General features: G+C 46.4%; 1 protein-coding gene and 1 pseudogene across 1 annotated transcript; one reads left to right on the forward strand and one right to left on the reverse strand.

Moving 5' to 3' along the window:
- The first annotated feature begins 4,538 nt into the window (after positions 1-4,538).
- LOC127339854 (putative pentatricopeptide repeat-containing protein At5g40405) lies at positions 4,539-12,091 on the forward strand (annotated as a pseudogene).
- A 1,583-nt stretch (positions 12,092-13,674) lies between these two features.
- LOC127343599 (uncharacterized) lies at positions 13,675-16,096 on the reverse strand. Its single transcript, XM_051369747.2, has 3 exons — positions 15,593-16,096; positions 14,577-14,802; positions 13,675-13,912 (listed from the first exon to the last, which is right to left on the reverse strand). Exons 1-2 carry the CDS (start codon positions 15,962-15,964, stop codon positions 14,578-14,580), a joined length of 597 nt encoding a protein of 198 aa, XP_051225707.1. The 5' UTR covers positions 15,965-16,096; the 3' UTR covers positions 13,675-13,912; position 14,577.
- Between the last annotated feature and the right edge of the window lie 7,987 nt (positions 16,097-24,083).

Raw genomic sequence — 24,083 nt, forward strand, 5'->3', positions numbered from 1 at the left:
GCTCTAAATCCCTAAACCACGACGCCGGAGCTGCAGAACCATGCATCATAAACCCTAACCCTAACCCTAAACCCTAAACCTATACCTAACCATAAATACTTACCCTTTAACCTAAACCCTAGCCCTAGCCCCTAAACCCTAGCCCTAACCCTACACCTAACCCTAACCAGTAGATCAGGCACACCATCGATCGTGTGATAATGGCTCTAGCTGCGGGTATATGTGCCAAAGGGTCCCAATCTTGGTTCTCCATGTGTATATGTACTAAACAAACCTAAAAGAATGAAAAGTTACATTGGTGCACCCTCGCGCGGAGAAATCTAGGGGGGTAGACCCGCCGGGGCACACGTTCCGCTGTTTTGGGGGAGGAGGGGGATAACGACCGCCGGAGCACCGGAACCCCACCAAACCTTGCATGTGGGCCTATGCTATGTGTAAAAGTGTGGTGCAAGGTCTAATGGTGAAAAAGTAGCTCCCCTAAACCCTAAACCCTAAACTTGGGAGGCTTCGAGCCCTAAACCCCTCTAAATCCCTAAACCATGACGCCGGAGCTGCAGAACCATGCATCATAAACCCTAACCCTAACCCTAAACCCTAAACCTATACCTAACCATAAATACTTACCCTTTAACCTAAACCCTAGCCCTAGCCCCTAAACCCTAGCCCTAACCCTACACGTAACCCTAACCGAGTAGATCGTGCACACAAGTCGATCGTGTGATAATGGCTCTAGCTGCGGGTATATGTGCCAAAGGGTCCCAATCTTGGTTCTCCATGTGTATATGTACTAAACAAACCTAAAAGAATGAAAAGTTACATTGGTGCACCCTCGCGCGGAGAAATCTAGGGGGGTAGACCCGCCGGGGCACACGTTCCGCTGTTTTGGGGGAGGAGGGGGATAACGACCGCCGGAGCACCGGAACCCCACCAAACCTTGCATGTGGACCTATGATATGTTTCAAAGTGTGGTGCAAGGTCTAATGGTGCAAAAGTATCTCCCCTAAACCCTAGACCCTAACCGGGGAGGCTTCGAGCCCTAAACCCCTCTAAATCCCTAAACCACGGCCTTAGGAGCACAGAACCATGCATCATAAACCCTAACCCTAACCCTAAACCCTAAACCTATACCTAACCATAAATACTTACCCTTTAACCTAAACCCTAGCCCTAGCCCCTAAACCCTAGCCCTAACCCTACACCTAACCCTAACTAGATCGTGCACACCGTCGATCGTGTGATAATGGCTCTAGCTGCGGGTATATGTGCCAAAGGGTCCCAATCTTGGTTCTCCATGTGTATATGTACTAAACAAACCTAAAAGAATGAAAAGTTACATTGGTGCACCCTCGCGCGGAGAAATCTAGGGGGTAGACCATGGGCACACGTTCCGCTGTTTTGGGGGGAGGAGGGGGATAACGACCGCCGGAGCACCGGAACCCCACCAAACCTTGCATGTGGACCTATTCTATGTTTCAAAGTGTGATGCAAGGTGTAATGGTGCAAAAGTATCTCCCCTAAACCCTAGACCCTAGCCCTCACCCTACACCGAACCCTAACCAGTAGATCAGGCACACCGTCGATCGTGTGATAATGGCTCGAGCTGCGGGTGTATGTGCCAAAGGGTCCCAATCTTGGTTCTCCATGTGTATATGTCCTAAACAAACCTAAAAGAATGAAAATGTACATTGGTGCACCCTCGCGCGGAGAAATCTAGGGGGTAGACCCGCCGGGGCACACGTTTATTGTTTTGGGGGAGGAGGGGAGAACGACCGCCGGAACACCGGAACCCCACCAAATCTTGCATGTGGGCCTATTCTATGTGTCAAAGTGTGATGCAAGGTGTGATTCACCAAATGGTGCATGGCATGGATCCCCGGTCGACATCCCTCACCTTGGGCGATAACACTTATGATTCACGGACGTGTACGGTGAAGTGTCCCGCCACGGGTATATCGGGGGCTAGACTGTGCCAAAGGGTGCCACACATGGTTTTCAATATGTCCATGGACTAAACAAACCTAAACCTATGAAAGGGTATATTGGTGGAACCTCGCGTGGAGAAATCTAGGGGGTAGACCATCCGAGGCCCACAGACAGCCGTTTTTAGGGGGGAATGACCCCCGGAGCACGAATGCCACCAAAACTTGCAACTGGACCTAAAACCTAACCCTAACAAACCTAAAAGAATGAAAAAGTACATTGTGCACCCTCGCGCGGAGAAATCTACGGTGGTAGACCCGCCGTCCCTGTTTTTTGGGGGAAGGAGGGGGACGGCACGAACACCGGAACCCTGATATATGTGGGGGGATGAACATGGAGAGTAATTTTGTATTGCACATTGTCTAATAAATAGTCATCAAAAAGAAAAACTAATTAACAAAATAAATATAAGTATTAGATGAAATAAAATAGTTAGAAAAACAAATTAAATGGTTGTTGGCGCACGGCAAAGAATGCAACGCACGGCAAAGGAGGCTTTGCCGTGCACTATTCCTGGCCGCACGGCAAAGGGAGCACCACGGCAAAGAATGCAACGCACGGCAAAGAATGCAACGCACGGCAAAGGATCTTTGCCGTCCTGGCTTCTTTGCCGTGCGCTTCTGGAGGGCTTTGCCGTGCGCCAACGCGTTGTCGTGAGGCACTTCTAACTTTGCCGTGCGGTGATACTTTGCCGTGCGCCACCATAAAACTTTGCCGTGCTTTATTTCTTTGCCATGCGTCCCTCTCGCGCCACACGGCAAAGAAATCTTTGCCGTGCAGTGCCTCACGGCAATGAAACGCTGCACGGCAGCGCCTGATTTTCCCGTAGTGATCCATACATGGTTCAGATAAACATAGCAGAAAACTTAGCAGTGCCCAATTAAGCTACTTAATTTTAACTACACCAGCCACACATGGATCAGATTAACACATCGGTGCCCGAGTTATTTAACTTTAACTACACCATAGCCACTTGACTTGCGCCGGACATGGTTAACTAACGAGACACCATTTAGGCAGAGGATTTTGGCCTCGTGTCGCCCTGCTTCACGGCTGGCTTCCTCCGTGACAGTAACTCTCCTTTCTCCTGCATGGTCCTGAGTTCCTTCATCTCCTCTTGGAACTCTACGCTGTTCTCTACAGCAGGACCGAGCGTCATCCTTCCGCGCTCCCGAACTGTGAAGTCTGCGAAGTAGCTTAACTTGGGAAGCAACAACTCCTGGGTAGACGGGGGTTGCGATTCGATCCACTCAACGGTTCTCCCCCTCGTCTCGGTATGTCTTGTTGTTCTTCTTCACCCAATCCTGGAACCTCGCCTGCATGTCCTCCTCCTTGCGAGCAGCTGACTGGCCTTTCCTGAAATACTGAACTGCCAACGCTCCACCACCAACAGCCAACGCAGCCGCGGCCACGGCAGCAGCACCACGACCACGGGCGATGGGGAGGTCCCTCGAGGAGTGGAGAGAGCGTGCAGGAGCCGTCCTTGGGGTCGCGCGTGGCGAGAACCTCCGTGTGAGGAGGAATCCGATGGACCGCCCGATGGACATGATTGCCTCTTCTTCCTTTGCCTCCTCCTAGATTTCCTTTTCGCTTGTCTCCGCCGCCGCGGCCTCCCCGCCTCGCCTCGATTTCGATTCGATTCGATTCTAGGGTTTTGCTGCCGATGGGCACGGAGACAATTTACCTGGAAGGAACGACCTCAACTGCTCCTCGCTTTCGTGTTTACTCCTTCTCGGGGGTGTTTTCTGTGAAGTACATGACTTCCCATTTTTCTGCTTGTTGGTGATTTCAGTCCTTTTATTTCCCCAAGATTGGTTCCAGATTTCAATTAGTATGCACGACAGATTCCATCCTTCTTCTGTTCACCGTATCTCTCATGCCACCAAGTCCTGCCAAGGACGGAAGAAAATTAATGAAGGTCGGCCGAACTCTATAATACAACATTAAAAGAAATGATGCAGAAAAAAACGATGCAAAAGATTCATATTTTACCTAGCTTAAAATTAACAATTTTAAACTTCATCCAATTGATCACAAATCGAAGAATTATACCTCCCCCTTTGCAGATGCATATTTATTCCACATCCTGTCCATCTTGGTTCTTGACCATAAAATCAGAGCAGACACAATAAACCCTAAAGGGTAGAGCCGTAGAGTCCTAGAGCTTGGCTAGACCTTGTCGGCACCGGGTAGAGCCGTAGAGTCCTAGGACATACATGGATATTTCAGGAGCGTTTGGTCCCCAATTTGAAAGAGGTTGCACCATCGGCTACCCCGAAACATCGGCCCTTGAGAAATTTAAATTTTCATAAAATTTGAACTTGCACCTAAGACGTCGGATTTCATTCGAATTTATATAAAGTTTTCCAAATTTAAACTATGGGATGGTTAAAAAAAACTTAATCTAAAGACGGCCAAAGGCGTTATAATCGAAAAAGCTATCGGCTTCATTGCCGCCGCCGTCACCATCCGAGCCGAACTCGAAATCGTTATTGTCGTCCTCCAAAAGGAACACTGAAGAATGACGAGGCGCGGTGGGATGGCCGCCGAATTCAAGAATGAGTGGGAGAGTACCGCTAAAGATCGACGAGGAACGGGAAGGCCAGGCGCTGGAGGTTGGAAAGTGGAAACGTAGAGAATATAAAATTGTTCCTTTAGAAATTTGGCACTTCAAAAAAATAAATTTAATACTACTGTACTTTTATTTAGTGCCACCGCGGTCAAATTAGATCAAATGTGTAGGACCAAATGCAAATGGCATTCCGCATTCGGGGCGTGTGCTCAGAAATCAGGTGCACGGCCACTAGCCAAATGCCACCGTTCCCGCCCCGCGAGCGCAACCCCGCCACGCTGCTCTTGTTCCTCGCCGCGGTCTCCTCCTAGTCCCAGTCCCACCTCCGCCAGATCCACGCGCACCATAGGCGAACCTAGCATCCCTCTTGCCCGGGCAGTCGCCCGGGCTTCCGGCTGGTCGATAGGCTTATTTTCGTCCATATTTTATATGTGTTTGATACAAATTTAGCATATTAGACCTATTTGCTCAGGTTTCAAAATTTTCCTTATTTTTAAGGTCCTTCAAAATTTTCCTGGGTCCGTTTATGACGCGCGCCTACTCGTGTCGGGCCGCCTCGCCTCCGACTCCGACCACGCCGCCGCCGTAGCCTCCCTCGCCACCTCCAACCACCTCTCCTCCACGCGCCGTCGTAGCCACCCTATTCGTCCACAACTCCCTCCTCCGCGCCGTCGCGCGCCCCGACCTCGCCTTCGCGGCCTTCCGCGAGCTCCCCCTCGCGCCCGACCACTACTCACTCACCTTCCTCATCCGCGCCGCGACCTCCCTGGCCACCGCCGCCGCATCGCCGACGCCCGCGCCCCAGGACGTGGGCGTGGACCTGCTCGCAGGGTCCGTGCAGAGCGGCGCCGTATCCATGTACGCCGCGCTCGGGGACGCGGGCGCCTTGCGGGCCACCTTCGCCGAGATCGCGAGCCCGGACCCGGTCTCCCTCACCGCTATGCTGGGCGCCCTGTCCACGTGGACTCCGCGCGCGAGCTGTTCGATGCAATGCCGCACAGAGACCACGTCGCGTGGAGCGCCATGATTGCGGGGTACGTCCACGCGGGCAGGCCGGGAGAAAGCGCTGACGCTGTTCGACGAGATGCAGAAGGCCGGAGCGGCCGTTGGCGAGGCGGCGCTGGTGTCGGTGCTCGCCGGATGCGCGCAGATGGGCGCGCTCGAACGTGGCATGTGGGCGCACTCCTACGCGCGCGGGCCGTGGGACGCAACTCTCCGTCACGCTGGGCACGGCGTTGCTGGACATGTACTCCAAGTGCGTCGTCGCGTCCATGGCGATGCAGGTGTTTGGGATCATGAGCGAAAGGAACGTCTACACCTGGACCGGCGCGATGAATGGCATGGGGAAGGAGTGTCTTGAGCTGTTCAGGTGCATGGAGGGCGCCGGCGGGGTCGAGCCTAACGCTGTCACCTTTGTCGCGGTGCTTCGTGGATGCTCCGTGGCCGGGTTGGTTGACGAGGGACGGGCATGCTTCGACTCGATGAAGGACCATTACGGAGTTGACCCTTGGCTTGAGCATTACGGCTGCATGGTCGATTTGTATGGTCGAGCGGGGCGCCTAGATGACGCCGTCGATTTTATCAACGCAATGCCGGTGGAGCCACATGAAGGCGTCTGGGGAGCACTCCTCAATGCATCTCGGATTCACAACAAAGTCGAGCTGGGAAAATACGCAATGGACAAGCTCACTGCGATGGAGTCCAAAAATGACGCGGCTCATGTGCTGCTGTCTAATATCTACGCGGACTCGCAGAATTGGAAGGGTGTCAGCAAAGTCCGGGACATTATGAAGGCCAAAGGAGTCAGAAAGGTGCCTGGATGTAGTGCCATTGAGGTTCACGGCAAGGTTCACGAGTTCTTCGTGGGAAGCAAGTCACACCCCGGACACAAGGAGATTGAGAAGATGCTTGCAGAGATGAGCCATAGGCTTAGGTTACATGGGTACGCTGCAAACACAAAAGAGGTACTGTTCGATATTGAGGAAGAGGAGAAAGAAAGTGCGATCTCCTTGCACAGTGAGAAGCTTGCCCTGGCCTTCGGTCTGATGACATCGCCAGATCGAAGTGTTATGTGGGGAAACACTTATACAAGGAAATCTACCGCTGGTGGCTAAAGCATAGCAGTATAAAGATATCACGTCAGATTCAGAGTTAGTTTGGAAAGAGTCAGAGTCTGAAGCTAGTACGTGTGTGTTTAGGAGTTCAAGATGTCTTTGAGTCGAGTCCTGCTAGATAGGAATACTATATAAACATAGGGATTGTAATCTTTTGAATCAGGCAATAAGAAATCTACTTCTCATCTCGTTTCTCCTCTCTCACCCCCAATACCCAAAAACGTGTGCGCCGTCTTGGCGACACGGCGACCAAACCCAGAGGACGGAAGCCGACAAAGGAGCGGCCACCGACCTCGCACAGCTACCCGTTACGCTCGTTATCGCGAGGACGTAACAACTTGGTATCAGATTCCATGGTTTCTGATTCTGAGAAAGACGCTTCCAAGCAGGACAATGTCGAGCAGCAGCTTGGGCTGCTTCTCCAAAGGCTCACAGCGATCGAACAAGGGCAGCAGGAATCCCTTGCGCATCAGCGGAGCAACCACGAATTTCAGAAGGATGTCACGCAGAGCATAGCTGACCTAAATCGAAACATGGTGATTACCACGACCCGCCTCACCACGCTGGAGAACGCAAAGGGATTGCCACCATCGCCTGCCGATCTGGGCGCGTCCGCGTCCGCATCGCTAGCTACTGGGATGGCGCGTCTTGGAGGCCCAGGATTACTTCCTATGCAGAAGCCGCCAGAGCAAACCAGTCTGGACAGCCCCTCTAATCTGATTAAATCACCTGTCGGGAGTGGAGTTCCCCGTTACTATAAACTGGATTTTCCGTTATTTGATGGCAAAAGTGATCCCCTCTCTTGGATAAATCGGTGTGAACAATTTTTTCGCGGTCAGCGCACAGCGGATACGGATAAGGTCTGGCTTGCGACGTACCATCTCACCGGGGTGGCGCAAGAGTGGTATTATCAGCGTGAGCGCAACCATGGGGTGCCGCAGTGGGATGAATTTACGGAATTGTGCCATCTACGATTCGGGCCACCCATACGCAGCAATCCGCTTGGAGAGATCAAGCAACTTGTCCAGACGACTACCGTTGAGGCATATCAAGAGAAATTTGCCACGCTCTTGTGCCGCACGGATGCCCTCGCCGAGCCACACCAAGTACAACTATTCGTCGCTGGACTATCGGAGGATGTTCGGTACGATGTTGAAATTTTGAAACCAACCAGCTTGGAATTGGCCATGAGTTTGGCACGTGCGTACGAGAAGAAACACAATCGAGTTGGGAGCAACTCTCGCATCCCTAGCCGCTTTATTGTGCCAAGCCGTCAGCAGGGCGCACTTGCCCCACGTTCAAACACCAATGTGACACAGCTGACAGGTCAAGATGTGACCCCACCTCGTACTTTCCGCAAACTTACGCCTGCCGAGATGGCAGAGCGCAGGCGCCAAGGTCTTTGTTTTAACTGCGATGAAAAATATGTCCGCGGGCATCATTGCAGCCACCTGTTTTATATTGAATATGATAATGAAGCAGCCGACGATGAGGACAGTTGGCAGAGAGCAGAGGAGAGCACAGAACCAGTAATTTCATTGTATGCTGTCACAGGAATCACTTCAGGGGAGACCATGCGTTTAGCAGTGGAGATCCATGGATGCCGTCTGATAGCACTTGTTGATTCGGGATCAACCCACAATTTCATAAATGAGGACGTGGTGCAACGTCTTGACTTACCAGTCCAACCAGCGCATGATGGGCTTAAGGTGATGGTGGCCAATGGGGACAGACTCACTAGCAAGGGCATTTGCCGCACACTGGGACTCAGCATAGGCAATGTAAAATTTGACGTGGACTGTTATGCACTATCCTTAGGAGGGTTTGACGTTATTTTGGGGACCCAATGGCTTCGTGCTCTCGGTCCGATCCTATGGGATTTTGAGAAGCTCACCATGTCATTTTGGTTTGGAGACCGACTGGTCCGCTTCCACGGTTCACGAAGTGCAGGAGCAACATTGCATACCATCACAAGCACCGGTCCTGATCTACTTTTGAGTCTCCTAGCTGATTATGAAGATCTCTTTGTGCCCCCGACAGGACTCCCCCCTAAGCGTTTTCAGGATCACCGGATACGCCTTCATGTTGGCTCCACACCTGTCGTAGTGCGGCCTTACAGGTACCCGCAAATACAGAAGGATGAGATTGAGAGGCAGTGTGCCGAGATGTCAGCACAAGGGATTATTCAACCAAGTAATTCCGCATTTTCATCTCCGGTGTTGCTTGTGCCGAAGCATGATAAAACATCACGGTTTTGCGTGGATTTTCGGGCACTCAATGCACAAACTATTAAGGATAAGTTTCCAATTCCTGTGGTAGATGAACTTCTTGATGAGCTTAAAGGGTCACGCTTTTTCACTAAATTAGATCTTCGCTCCGGGTACCATCAGGTGCGGATGCATAGTGATGATGTTGCTAAGACTGCGTTTCGGACACATCATGGCCACTTTGAATTCCTTGTCATGCCATTTGGACTAACAAATGCACCGGCGACCTTCCAGGCCCTTATGAATGATGTCCTTGGTCCTTTCTTACGTCGGTTTGTACTTGTTTTCTTTGATGATATTTTGATTTACAGCATGACTTGGTCTGATCATCTCCGCCATATACGTTTAGTCCTGGAAAAGCTACGCGACCATAAACTTGTCCTCAAGCGATCTAAGTGTTTCTTTGGTGAGTCTACAGTCTCCTACCTTGGCCATGTCATATCAGAAAGTGGAGTTGCCATGGACCACCAGAAGATTCAAGCCGTGGAGAATTGGCCACAACCACGGACCGTTCGTGCAGTGCGAGGGTTTTTAGGGCTCGCTGGATATTACCGTAAATTTATCAAGAACTACGGTACACTTGCTGCCCCACTCACGAAGTTGCTCAAAAAGGAGGCTTTTTGTTGGACAGAGGAGTCCACCAAGGCATTTGTGGCATTAAAGAAAGCTCTATCTACAGCACCGGTGCTCCAATTACCAGATTTTTCTAAGCCATTTTTTGTCGAGTGTGATGCATCTGGGTCTGGTATAGGAGCAGTGCTCCATCAGGGAGAGGGTGCGGTGGCATTCTTTAGCCGTGCCATGGCACCCCGACATATGGGGTTAGCAGCATATGAACGAGAGCTAATTGGATTGGTTCAAGCAGTAAGGCACTGGAGGCCATACCTTTGGGGTAGGGAATTTGTGGTACGGACAGACCACTATAGTCTGAAATTTCTCTTGGATCAGCGTCTCTCCACAATTCCGCAACATCGATGGGTTAGCAAACTCATGGGGTTTGACTTTTCAGTGGAGTACAAGCCTGGACGGATGAATGTGGTGGCAGATGCCTTGTCTCGTTGCTCGGCTGATATAGCTGATGGCGGCTCACTCGCGGCTATCTCCACACCCCAGCTTGATATTTTTGATGCCCTCCGGCAAGAGGTTGATAATGATACAAACCTATCCAGTCTTCGCGCTAGCATCTTGGATGGAACAAAACCAGAACAATGGTCAGTAGTTGATGGTCTAATCATGTTTGATCAACGTGTGTACGTCCCAGCAACATCTGCACTACTTCCAGCTTTGATGGTAGCAGCCCACACGTCTGGCCATGAAGGGGTTCAGCGTACTTTGCATCGACTGCGTGCAGATTTTCATGTCCCACGTGCTCGGCAGCTGGTGCAAGATTTTGTTCGAGATTGTCAAACTTGTCAACGTAACAAAACAGAGCACCTACATCCCGCGGGACTTCTCCAGTCATTGCCTGTGCCAAAGCAGGTGTGGGATGATATTTCCATGGATTTTATTGAAGGACTTCCATGCGTCAACGGCAAATCCGTGATTCTTACAGTGGTGGACCGACTTTCTAAGTATGCACATTTTATTCCGTTGGGCCATCCTTACTCAGCCAGCTCGGTTGCACGTGTTTTTTTCGATGAAGTGGTTCGACTACATGGAATTCCTTCATCCATTGTTAGTGATCGAGACTCGGTATTTACAAGCAACTTTTGGAAAGAACTATTTAAGCTCTGTAATGTTCAACTCAATATGAGTTCAGCCTTTCATCCTCAATCTGACGGACAGTCGGAAGCAGCTAATAAAGTCATTTCCATGTATTTGAGGTGTCTCACAGGAGACCGTCCCCGTCAATGGTTGCGCTGGTTGCCATGGGCAGAATACTGTTTCAATACAGCTTATCATACCGCACTGAAAGATACTCCATTTAAGTTGGTGTATGGACGTGCTCCCCCGTCCTTGCGGTCGTATGAGAAAGGAGATGCGCGGGTTCCAGCAGTTGAACAAACTCTCCTGGAGCGGGATGAATTTCTGCATGAGGTCCGGGAACGGCTATTGCAGGCACAAGAGTATGCTAAATTATATTATGACAGAAATCATAGAGAAGTGGTGTTTGATGAGGGTGACTGGGTTTGGCTGAGACTGTTGCATCGTCCAGCTGCTTCTGTACCAACTCATCGTACTGGAAAGTTAGCTCCCAAGTTCTATGGACCTTATAAGGTAGTGGCTCGAATTGGCGACGTTGCATACAAACTGGAGTTACCTACTGGGGCAAAGATACATGATGTTTTTCATGTTGGTGTGTTAAAACCTTTCCGTGGGATACCGCCAGATGCTACTCCTTCTCTGCCAACTTTGCTTCATGGCCGAGTATTGCCAAAACCACTGAAGGTTGTGCGCAGCCGGAGAGCAAGAAATGCATGGGAAATTCTTGTACAGTGGGAAGGTCTACCATCAAGTGATGCTACTTGGGAGAGGCTTGCAGATTTCAAGGTCAAGTACCCAGAATTCCAGCTCGAGGACGAGCTGTTTGCGAAGGAGGGGAGAGATGTTATGTGGGGAAACACTTATACAAGGAAATCTACCGCTGGTGGCTAAAGCATAGCAGTATAAAGATATCACGTCAGATTCAGAGTTAGTTTGGAAAGAGTCAGAGTCTGAAGCTAGTACGTGTGTGTTTAGGAGTTCAAGATGTCTTTGAGTCGAGTCCTGCTAGATAGGAATACTATATAAACATAGGGATTGTAATCTTTTGAATCAGGCAATAAGAAATCTACTTCTCATCTCGTTTCTCCTCTCTCACCCCCAATACCCAAAAACGTGTGCGCCGTCTTGGCGACACGGCGACCAAACCCAGAGGACGGAAGCCGACAAAGGAGCGGCCACCGACCTCGCACAGCTACCCGTTACGCTCGTTATCGCGAGGACGTAACACGAAGGCACTGTGATTAGGATCGTGAAGAACTTATTAAGAGTGTGCAGCGACTGCCATGATTATACCAAGTTGATATCTAAGGTCTTCGACTGGGAGATTGTTATGAGAGATAGGAACAGCCGAACAGGTTTCACCATTTCAAACATGGAGAGTGCTCGTGTAGGGATTACTGGTGATTTTTTCTGTAAACCGTTTTGGTGCAATTTTGACGATACATGCACACTTAAAGTTAGCAAGATTGATGGCGTGATTGATCTCTGGGAGAGCTGCTGCACCCATGGCAGTGTCAGGTTCCAACTGGGGAAAGCCATCCATCTGGCAGGCCAAGGCAGCTCCTAAAAGTAAACAATTCATGTGGCTAGCTCTTCAACACAGGATTTGGATTTCGGATAGAAGATTCAGGTATTGCCTGCAAGCTCAATCTGCACCTTGTTTTGCCCGCCGTCAAGAAGAAGACACCGCTGTCCGCGGAGCACCTCCTGATTCAGTGTGTGGTTGCAAGAGAGAACCTGTTTAGATGCGGGCAAGTGCTGCAGATCAAACCTTAGGGCACCTGACAGTGATGAAACGATTGACGACTGGTGGTCGTCGGAGAGACAGAGATGTCGTGAGCGTGACAGGAAGTGGTATGATGAGCTTATTTGTATGGCTAGGTATGCCCTTTGGAAGAACAGGAATGCTGAAGTTTTCTGAAACCCGCCAAGAAGCCACACGCCAGCACAAATCGCCGCTGAAATTGTTGAGGAATTCAAGATGCTGAGGATGGTGTGGGGTGTAAGAGTAGAGCAGGAGGAGATCAAGTCGTGAGAGAGTAGTTTTTCCAGTTTCTTTGGAGTGTTTGGAGCCTGTTGTTTTTCATTTGGCGCCTATTCTTGTATATATTTCTACCTTCTATAAATTCAGGTAATCAGTTCACGTGCTCTTGAAAAAAAAAAGATTGATACATCGGACTACAGTAAAACACACCAAAATTCTCTGGTAAAACTTTATATTGACGCATGCATAAGAATTGGTATTATTCTCTCTATAACCTGCAACAAACTAACATACTGGGCCTCTAAAGAAACTGATATACTGGATAATGTGCGTGTAATGACCTAAAGGTGATATAGTTACTCACTTACGCCTGTGTAAAGAGTAGCAGTATCATCACTATAGGCCAGGTTGCAAACATCGCTACACCCTGAATACATACAGTGCAGCTACCTACGCTGTCATTGCTAATTACCTGGAAACTAGAGAGGACAACACAAATCACGAGGAAGACAACGTGAGCGCAAACGGTAGCAAGGCAAGTAACACCAGCCAAAATGCGATTACAATGAGATCATGACGAACCAGCTGGCTGATCTTTGACACCTGTAGTATCTCGGAGGTCACAAGAACAGCAAACAAGATGTGTGACCTTCAACAGCTGCAGTATGTAGGCAAGATCAGGCGACAGAGGATAGCAAACAAAGCCACGACAGCTGCCTTATTCCAAAAGAAAAGGACGGAAGATAGAGGCCTTACTAGCCAGCAACTGACGCAGATCAGCAAACATTTTTTTTTCCAGAACATAGCACTTACAAAAAGAAAGGAAAAGAGAATTTTAACAGTAGGATGATATGCATATCTAAGTGTAGCAACGTATTAACAATTTCTGGCAGTAATTTGATTTGTTGCAGAAACAACATCATGTATCACTATCTTTTAAACTCAAAACGAAACTCAAAATTTTGTGCAGAAATATCAACCAGCAGCCAAGCAATGCCTGGACACTCCTCAACACAAAGTATCAAAATGACTAATATGCAAGGAACAGAAACAGAGTGCACACCAGTTTCTCCGGCTATTCTTTATTCATTCAGTCAAGCACAATGTCACACTAGCAAACTGTGTCGTGTATTCTCTTGACATAGGGTTAAATACAAGTTCTCTATGAGATGTATTTGTTCTGAACAAAAGAGGCGTGAACATTTACATGTAGTATGTCACTGCCCAGTACATCTTCAACACTGATAGAAGCAGCCAAAAGAACATTGTGCGTGCCATTCCCATTAGTAATCTGTTAAAAAAGGAAGTGCAGCTAAGTTAAAATTCAGTGGAAGAACAGCGGTGTTCTTAATTTCATATAGCCAAATATTAAGATGTGAGATTGAACAGTTCAAGCATGTGGCATGACATGGTTGTTCAAGGAACAACGCAGAAACATTTTAGCAGAGGATACACTGAATGATGAAAAATGTCCAGACTAAAATGAACATTAAGTCGCCAATTTACTGGTGACGAGTCTACAGGTAACTAAGAATGGATAATTCATACCCACTCCAAGTCTCCATCCCATGAAACATGTCTCAACTTTGTCTAAATTTGGGTGTATCTAGACACTAGACACACGTTTCATGGGACAGAGGAAGTAAATCTTTCTAATCAGAAGTCCTAAGTATCTTTGCTTTTTGTACCAGATCACAAACAACACTGCGACAACACGACTGTAGATAACTACACTGACAATCTTTGGTAAATCCTAAAGCATATTTTGCACTATAGAACAGACACTGTCACACTAGTATCTGCCACTCCCTTCCTGAGTAGTATATTAAGTATTGAAATACGTATGTGTCTCACATTATAATCACAAGAACCCCCCATGGTCATACGAGATCAAAACCATCACAGAGATTTGTTCCAATAAGAAAAGAGGGGAAACATGGTTAAACTGTCCGTACCTCACGAAGACAATCCAACCTTCTTCATGACATCCTTGGTTCTTTTCCGGAGCCTCATGAACACAAAAACTATGCAAGCCAGCACCCATGGTGGGAAGTTGAGGTTGCCCAACTTGGATTCCTTGAGCCACTCGGGCATCTTCGCCTCCTTCAGTAACACTGCAGCTACCACTACCATAGCGCAGAAGCTGATCATCACCTTCGTGATGGGCTTCACCAAAGGATCCTAATAAACCACCAAAGAAGCCATCACGTCATATAAAGACTTGCTAATAGCTATGAAGCGCGGATACTTTGCATTTCTGTCGTACCGGTATCGGATACTGCTCGGATACGGGATACTGCCCGGATACTTCCCGATACGTATCCCGTACGTATCTGCTAATTTTTTAATTAAAGAAAAATTAGAAAATTATGGACACATGAGGGATACCCAAGGGATACTCGAGCGATACTCGAGGGGTACTTGAGCCAGCCCACCGTCCACTCATCTTCTACCGCTGATCCTTCCACTCCACCCCATCCCTATCGAACAATTGATTTTTATCTTTGAATTCATTCCTTCTCCATTCAGATAAGCAATGACTAGTGCTAGTACATCCCATCAAACAGATCTTCAGTTGGGAGCTCGAGCTAGAGCATGTACAACGGTAACAACTACATGAAATGCATCCCAACTACTAGCTATTGATTCGTGTGATTTCTAGTTATGAATTTTACTTCTTAAATTATTAAAATATCTATGTTGGATGTGGAGGAAAACATCCACATCCATGTTAATCCTATGAGAAATATTTAATTTCTTTATTTTTCTAAATATTTACATATATATGAACGTATCCCCGTATCTACATTTTAAAAAAATTGCCGTATCGCGGTATCTCCGTATCACATATCGGATACGTATCCAAGTATCCGTGCTTCCTAGGCTAATAGTAGCAAGCAGCCTGCTCATCCAAATACTACTAATAACCTGGCAAATATCAGGATACACAAAGTGAGGAAAAATTGACTACCTTGGGTTCGCCGTCAAGGAAGATGGTGGATTCGGCGGCGTAGGGCAGGAGGGAGCGGCCGTTGCGGGGGTTGAATCGGATGGCGACGCCGCGTGCGCGGGAGGCGGGGTCGAAGGCGAAGACGCTCTTGAGGCCGTGCTTCTCCAGGATGTCCCCCACCTCCAGCTGGTCCTGCGTATACCCGCCCAGGGGCGACCGGAACACGGCCACCGGCCCCCGACCCCGCCGGAAGAGCTGCACATCCACCTCCGGCGCCGCCGCAGCCGACTCGGATCCGGGCTTCCCGCTCTGGGCAGGGGTCGGGGACTCCTCTTGGATGGCGTCGTCGCTGGCCGCCGGCAGCGCCGCGTTCTTGTCAGCTTCCAGCTCCATTGGCTTGTTCGATCGGGTTCAGGGGAAGACGAAAAAGGAATCCACCAAATCTGGTATTGCAACTATCTCCTGCGGTCGTGCCCCGTTAATAAAGCGAAATTGGGCTGCGAATTCGGTTACCAAAAAAGAGAGATGCAGGCTCTATGCTAATATCTTTACAAGCCAGAAGCCAAACAATAAGGTCCAAGCTAGGATTAAGTATATTTTTTACGGGATTTGCTATCCTACGGGCGTCCTCTAGTTAGCCAAATCGGGTGGATAAACTTTAGCCGTTCGATCAAAATCACGTGGCTCTAGACAATCTTGGGCTATGTCATTAGTTAACAGTATAATGGAATGAGTTAGGAGCCCTCACAGCACTTTGGGAACCTGTACCGTCCGATCTTCCTTCCATCGCGTTAGACGGGCCAGCGTTCCTTACCGGGCTGCTACTCCAGAAATCGACTTCGGTAGCTCCTGGTTATTTGGGCCTCGCTGCAACCCATCATAGTAAACGATCCACGAGCCCAAAAGAAATCCACTTCGTTGCCTTGCTCCCCTAGCTAGCGTCTCATCCCCTCCACGACTCCACAAGACCGCTGGTGCTCACGATCCCAAACGGCGGCGCCTCCTCCAGGTCTCTGCATCGAGTAGCAGCGTCCATTGGAACGCATCCCAGCCCTGGATGCTCGCCTATCTCGCGCGGCATCAGGCGAGCCCTAGTGCTATCGCCATGCCCACCCGCGCGGCCAGGGACAAGTTCGGGCAACCGCCCAGCCATCTCCGTGACGGCAACAAGGCTAGGCAACGGCCACTCCTCCGGCAACCAAGCCCTCTACCAGACTACCATTTTGCCCACCAGGTACCTCTGTACCTCTCCCTCCCCGGTTTCGCTACCGCTATCTGGTATGTGGAGGTGTGAACTCTTAATCGACAAATTTTCGAGGTGTGACATCGGGTTTTTGTGCTGGTTGGGCGGACGATGTGCAATTCTGTGCACAACACAGGCTGCTGGGCACTCAAGATTCTCGTGGTGGCCGTCATGGTATTCTTCGCTAGCAAGTAGCAACAACACTGGCCTGCCTAGGCAGTCACGGACGCAGTAGCACGTGAAATTCGAGGTGTACTGGGACAACCTCCATGTGTGCGACTGCATCAAAATCCATGCCTGATGGCTGATTCCTCCTTTATAATTTGGATTCACTTGTCCTTTCAATGCAGAGGATATATGCATGGGAGGTTTCTTTCAGATCGCACAACATATACTTCTGATGTTGTTCAGTTTAAACTGATCCACCATTTTATTTGACCTCTGAAAAATACATGCTATGCAATCTATATAAATTATTAGCTGCAACCAGATGTTTGAAAGGATGACTTAGAAACTTATTCATTTTCTTCTTATTCATTAGGAAGCAAATTAATTATAATATCTGAACCATAGCGTGTGAATATCTAATATTATTATTGCATTTGGTAAGCCACTTGGAGTAGTTCTTTCATTTTCTTCTGCATGATCCATTTTACATACTTATCATATAATCCTGCTCAATTCTCTCTGAAAGTGTATTCACACACTGTTACATCATTAATTTCCATGATATCTAGCTTTCTCGGAGTGTATGATATGTACAGCATTGCAGATTCAGGGCGTGCAATCTTGTGGCAATTAATTATGTTTATGTTTGATCAAATAAAAAGCATCACAAACTAAGGAATCTTTGATATAACTGTGATGGTGTTCTATATTTTTCATTAGAAAAAGATTACCAAAGCAATGGAGAAAGAAGAAGTCACATGATCCACGCTATTGTAAGGCCATATAAGGGTAGGGTGTGAATTGGGCACATAGTGCAAGGCCTGGTCCTTGTCGTGCATTATAATATCTCGGGCTGGATATATCACTTGTGAAATCACCAACAATTAGCAATCCAAGGTCGTTACATATGGGTAAACTGTAATGGACATCAGTATCTGAGTGTGGAGCTTCATTACCTGCTTGGCTGGTAATACTTCTGTGCATGTCTTCTGCACAATCATATGTTTGTACATTTGAAATCCTTTCAGGCTGAATAGACAACAGAGTAGCAAGCCAGAAATAGCAATGATAGTGGCGGACGCTGTCATCCTGGAACATGCCACTGGACACTACCTATGATATCTCTCATTTGTTTTACTATTGATTTAGTTAATGTGCCATTAGCATTATTTAATTGGAGGCAAAGGAGAAATATTATGTTTGAAAAATGAAAACTGATAGTCTAATAATATTTATCCAACTTGCTGTATTTATTGATTATAAACCATCATATATTTCAGACTGAGATCTCGCCTTGAAATTTTATTGTACTCCTAAACTTTCATTGTTTAGGTGGCACAAGTAATAGTGAACAACGTGTCTCTGGAAAAAAAACTTATAAATCATCCTTTTGGATGTTTGCTTTCTGTTAGGTCTTTATGTGGCCACGGGTGATGGTTACCATGTCTACGCACTTTTCCTAGATACACTTCACTTTCCTCAATGTAAGAGCATATATGTGTTGTTTTGGACATTTTTCATTCTCTGCATGTCCGTTCAGATGTAGAATCACGATTCTTCATTCTTAGTTCATTGATAAATTTCAGAGCTATCACCTCCCTCTTAGTATGGCGTGAATTTTCTGCATTTCAGGTTCTTAAGTTCTCCTTGCTAGGAGCTTGCATGCTCTGCTCAGGAACAGTTATTTTCATATCACTTGTACATATCGTTCAAGACAGGTATACTTACTCGGCTATTAATTTTATTCTCTTTGTGCAAAACGTTTATTCGGGCAACAAGGGGGTGAAACTAAAAATGCAAAAGAGAGTTTGATTGCTTATCAAGTATAGTATCCCTCATTAATGATTATGTTTTCCCTATATCCCTTTCTGTTTGTTGTTGCCTATGTTACTATGTATCTATACCAAGGAAATTTGCTGAGCTGTAGCAGGTTTATTTTTAGTTCCCCTTGCATGCAGACCATCCTAATCGGTAAGTATGATAGAATGCATCAACACATAATTGCTATTTTTTACAGATTTTCCATGATATCTCACATGTTGCATTCTATTCTTTGTTTTGGTATTTAGAATAAATTTATCTAGATTGATTAAGCTTCACAGAACTGGAACAATGATATGGTGGTATCACTTTTCATTTGAATGAATACACAATTGCGTTGTTTTATTTAGTTCCTTCTTTGATTGTTGTCTATTTTTTTTCCTTCTATAGCAGTTGTTGATTAAGGGGTAAGCCAATTCCTTCTATCGATTCATCATCGTATTGCTCCTCAACTGGTTATTCTAAATTAGTGGCCAGTTCTTTAGTTGTGATTTTGCAATGCATTTATAATTGCTGTTGTCTATTGTGAATCTCTAGGATCTTTTCTGGTAAATTTACTTGGTCAATTCCATTGTAGACTTATAAGAACATTTCAGGTTTCGGGGACTGCATCTTCAATATAGTTACAAAAAATTAGGATGTGTTCGGTTCCAGAACGAGGAGGAATGGAATGGAATGGTTCCGTTCCGAGGTCATGAGACGGTTCCGACCGCGTGTTCGGTTCAGAAAAAAACGAGGAATGGAATGGTTCCATATTGTGTTCGGTTGGAGGAATTGGGAATGGAACGGAATAGCCACAATCACGCTTAAAATGCTAATAATTGTAATTAACGGGCTGTTTTGGGGACTGCATCTTCAATATAGTTACAAAAAATTAGGATGTGTTCGGTTCCAGAACGAGGAGGAATGGAATGGAATGGTTCCGTTCCGAGGTCATGGGACGGTTCCGACCGCGTGTTCGGTTCAGAAAAAAACGAGGAATGGAATGGTTCCATATTGTGTTCGGTTGGAGGAATTGGGAATGGAACGGAATAGCCACAATCACGCTTAAAATGCTAATAATTGTAATTAACGGGCTGTTTTGGCTCAAACTATTTGCACTTTTTTTCTTTCCAAAATCGAATTGCAGCCTCCCAACGCCGCCGCACCTGCTGCCCACCCCGCCGCGGCGCTCAGCAGCTTCTCAGGCGCCGCCGCTGCAGCTTCCACCACCGCCTGCTCGTCGTGCAAAGATCCCAACGCCGCCGCGCCTGCTGCCCACCCGCCGACGCCACGGTCCCCAAAATTGGGGCCAAATTGGAGGGCCTGGCCGCGTGCCAGAATCGCCGCGCCGCCGCTCGTCCTCGGCCGCGATCGCCGCTCTCGTGCCCGGCCGCCGCCTAGCCGCGGCCGCCGCTCTCGTGTCTAGCCGATCGCCGCGCTCGTCCCTGGCCGATGCATGCTCGTGCACGGCGCGACCGTCGTGCCGCAGCCGTGCGCTCGTCCCTGGCCGTGGCCGTGTGTGCCCGGCCGCCGCCGCTCGTGCCTGAAGGCGCCGCCAGGTCCTTGGCCGCTGCGCCCGTTGCTCACGGGTCCTCCACATTCTATCGCTAATTTTTTTGGTTAGTCAGCCGTTCCCCCACGTCCGGCCAATTTGGTGGAATGAGCTCGTTCCGCATATAAGGGGAATATTCCCTTTCTTGGAACGAGTTGGTTCCATTCCTTTGCCCAACCGAACACAAGAATGAGCTACGGAAAGGTTCCGTTCCATTCCTCTTCATTCTGGAACCGAACACACCCTTAGAAAGTCCTTTAAAGGATGTTCCCTTTCTGTAATAAAACTTGAGTTTGTATAACAAGTTGGTATGATATTACAAAACTAGCAATCTGGGACTATTCACGATTTACATCTCAAAGAAAGAAATGAAGTGAAACAGCGAGTTTGTTGATGTAAAAAAATGAATATCGATCTGTTTGTATATATATTACTTTCTTGCTTCATATTGTTTTGTCAACTCATTGAAAATCTGTATAATCATTTGTTTTGCTTAGTGACATGGCCACTACTTGCATTATTTTCTCATGTTTCGATCTATGTACTAAATTTTCGAGCAAATGTCCCAGCTATTTTGAGACATTGTGTTGGACAGTTTACCTAACATTGTTAAAATTGTCTCCATTTTCTTTACTAAGGACGGGCGCAGCAACGCGCGCCTTGATGGTCTAGTCTTTTTTAAAGCCCACCCACCTCAGATGTCGACTGAGCCTCATATGGGACCTGCATATCACTCAGAGGTGACGCCCGCTACTCCCGACCATTCTGGAAACCCCGCAATTTTGTCTGTTATGTCTCTTTGTACTTCTCCTCGTTGACGAGGGTGGAAGTTACCGGTCGATTCGTGGCGATTTTGTTCATTTTCGTGTTGGACATTGTTCGAGTGTAGGTGATCTTCGACTTACACTTCTCCAGCCATCCCCTAATGTAGCAGTTGCGCTGATTCTAGTTAATTTTTGGCACGGGGATGACTGCTAATTTCGATGTTATGGTGGATTATTGACCATGTAAGTCGATGTTTCTGTTAGATTATCGAGTGTGCGTATGTAATTCCTTGGTTGCCTCAACTATCTATTCTAGAGCGACACATGTGTGTTGGGGAGTCCTTTTTGACGATGATTTGTTGGGTTTTTTTCGAGCGCTTACTTAATGTTCGTCAATTGTACTGTAACTAGTCGTGAATTATGAATTGGAAACATCCTTCTTCCCCATTAGCGTTATTGTTTTATGATTGTTCGTACATGTATATACTTTGTTTATTTTCATGTCGATGTGAAGGAGATTAGTGTTTTTCCTGATGTTGTACCCGTTCATGACCAATTATCAGAAGGGCATCGTGGTAACAATGGAGCTAGATAGTTTCCTTGACATTAAGTGCAACTATCTTTGCAACCGCCTTATCAACTGGCTTTCTAGGTTATAAGACAAGAACATCCCAGGATTAGAGACTACAAACTGACAGAAAACGGATATATGAATTGCATTCATGCATAAGAAATCACGGAAATTTCCCGTTTTTAAGTAAAACGGTTAAAGTGATTGAAGTTTCACTTGAGTTGATGAAATTGGAGTATCATCAAGTTCAGCGCGGTAAACTTCAATATGACCTTTGCTATAAAAAATAGGAAATATGATTTGATCTATTGGGTAGATAAAATATTGATAGAACTAAAATGCATTGTTTAAGGATCAAATACTAGATCTTTCAAAGATCGTACCATGGCATTCCTTACAACAACTTACGGATAAAAATTAAGGTGCAAAACAAATAAGAAGAAATAGAATAACGAAATCTTTATCTATATAGTTTTCATGTTTTTATCCAATATCTATTCTTACCATGACCCACATGCTATTTTCTTAAACCAAAGTTCTTGAACCCATGTCAAGGAAATCAAGACAGGTCCTACTATCCAGACTTGAACTATTCTATTCTTCTTTATCCAAATCTATCTTATCAAAACACATCACAAGGAAGAGAACTATACCCATTCAAGAGGTATTATCAACTATTGAGTTGGAGATTTAGGATATAATCTAGTTTACCTAGAAGTTGGAGAGTTTAACTTAAACTTAAAATTGAGCAAAACAATTATCTTAACCTTAATTAATACACATGCAACCAGGAGACTAGAACCATTCGTAGAAAACAATTCCTATGAGAATTCTTACGGAATCCATTGGAGATAGTTGATAAGTAAGTTCTCTTAGAGAAGAGGATGTTATAAGAGAATAATGTAGTACAAGTTATACATTGGTTAACCATGGATCTTGACTAGCCAGTGGAACCTAAGGCTATATGATCTAAGATAATTTGTGAACATATTATAAACACTAACACTAGCCATGCTTATGCAAGAGAGAACAAGTTAAGTGTTATACCCTTGTTATTTGAGCAAGCACTTAACCTTCGAGGTGAGAACCATACCTCATTAGTTATGCCTTTGGGTAGCTAAAGCCATGACGCTCTCATAACTAAGTTTTTCCATAGATGTTCAATATAATAGAAGTAGGAATAATGCCATTGGAGATAGATCCCATAGGGATATCACCTTTAGTGATGATATTCATAACTATATGGGTACACTTTAGTCAACATATAGGTTTAGGAATAGGAGACAATGAAGCCAGAGTAGTAGAGAAATGATTTGATCATGTCAAGTACATGATTTTGCTTTGATGGATAAAGATGAATGAGTTATCTAGTTACTTTATCTACAAGCAACATTGATGTTAGAATAAGGTTGTTCAAATGACTTTGAGTAATGATTATTTGGTCATGGTTGAGACTTGAGATATCCTCTATAGGCCTATCTACTCTCACTTGTTGAGGATGAAAGTTGCTTATAAAATTATGCTTTCTCTTCCTAGATGAATCCACGGGAGAAAGCAAGAATGGAACACAAAAAAGCTTAGCACACATATCATCTTGACCACCTCTTGGAGGAATCGATATCTTCCTAGAGAGAGGGAGATAATCTTACCGAACTCTCTATCTTCGTCAGCCCATTTGGAAACCTATTCTGTAATGCCATTCCAACTTATGTACTTTTCACTATAACTGTTATCCGGTTTTGCTAATATAGTACAAATAGTTTGCTATGATGTCTCCGGCGAAATTGGTTTTTGCTACAATTGTTTTGTATTTTTGCTACAATAGTATAAAATATATGTTGCTACTAGGTCTCCCGCGAGAGACTCCCAGCAAAATCAGTTTTGCTACAATGGTTATGTGGTTTTGCTATATTGGTACAAAATTGTTGCTATGATGTCTCCGGCAAGAGTTCTCCGACGAAATCTATTTTGCTATAGTAACATGATTTTTTTTTAATGTAACGATGTCTCCAACGAGGTCAAATTTGGATACAATAGTATATCATTTTTGCTACAAGGATCTATATGTTTCGTGGATGAAACTTTTTTTTGGCTATAATCGCGATTGATTTTGTTGCATTCCCGCTTTTATTGAAACAAAAGAAAGATCTTGGTGAAATTAGATTTGTTCCAAACTGAATCGCTTTTTTGCTTCATTTGTGCTTTGGTGCATTTTAGGAAAGCAAAAAGTGGGATTGGGGCCAAGGACGCCCTGCGCTCCATTAAGTACTCGAACTATCAGCGTCTACACTAGAATCACGTGCCTATACATCCTCATCCTCAAGACGAGGTACGAGGCCTGGCCACCTGAACCGAGCATCCCTATTCGACGCGTCGATCAACACACAAATACAGTTACCAAGCTCCAAAAT

The sequence above is a fragment of the Lolium perenne genome, chromosome 3 (genome assembly GCF_019359855.2).
Source record: "Lolium perenne isolate Kyuss_39 chromosome 3, Kyuss_2.0, whole genome shotgun sequence".
Lineage (NCBI taxonomy): Eukaryota > Viridiplantae > Streptophyta > Magnoliopsida > Poales > Poaceae > Lolium > Lolium perenne.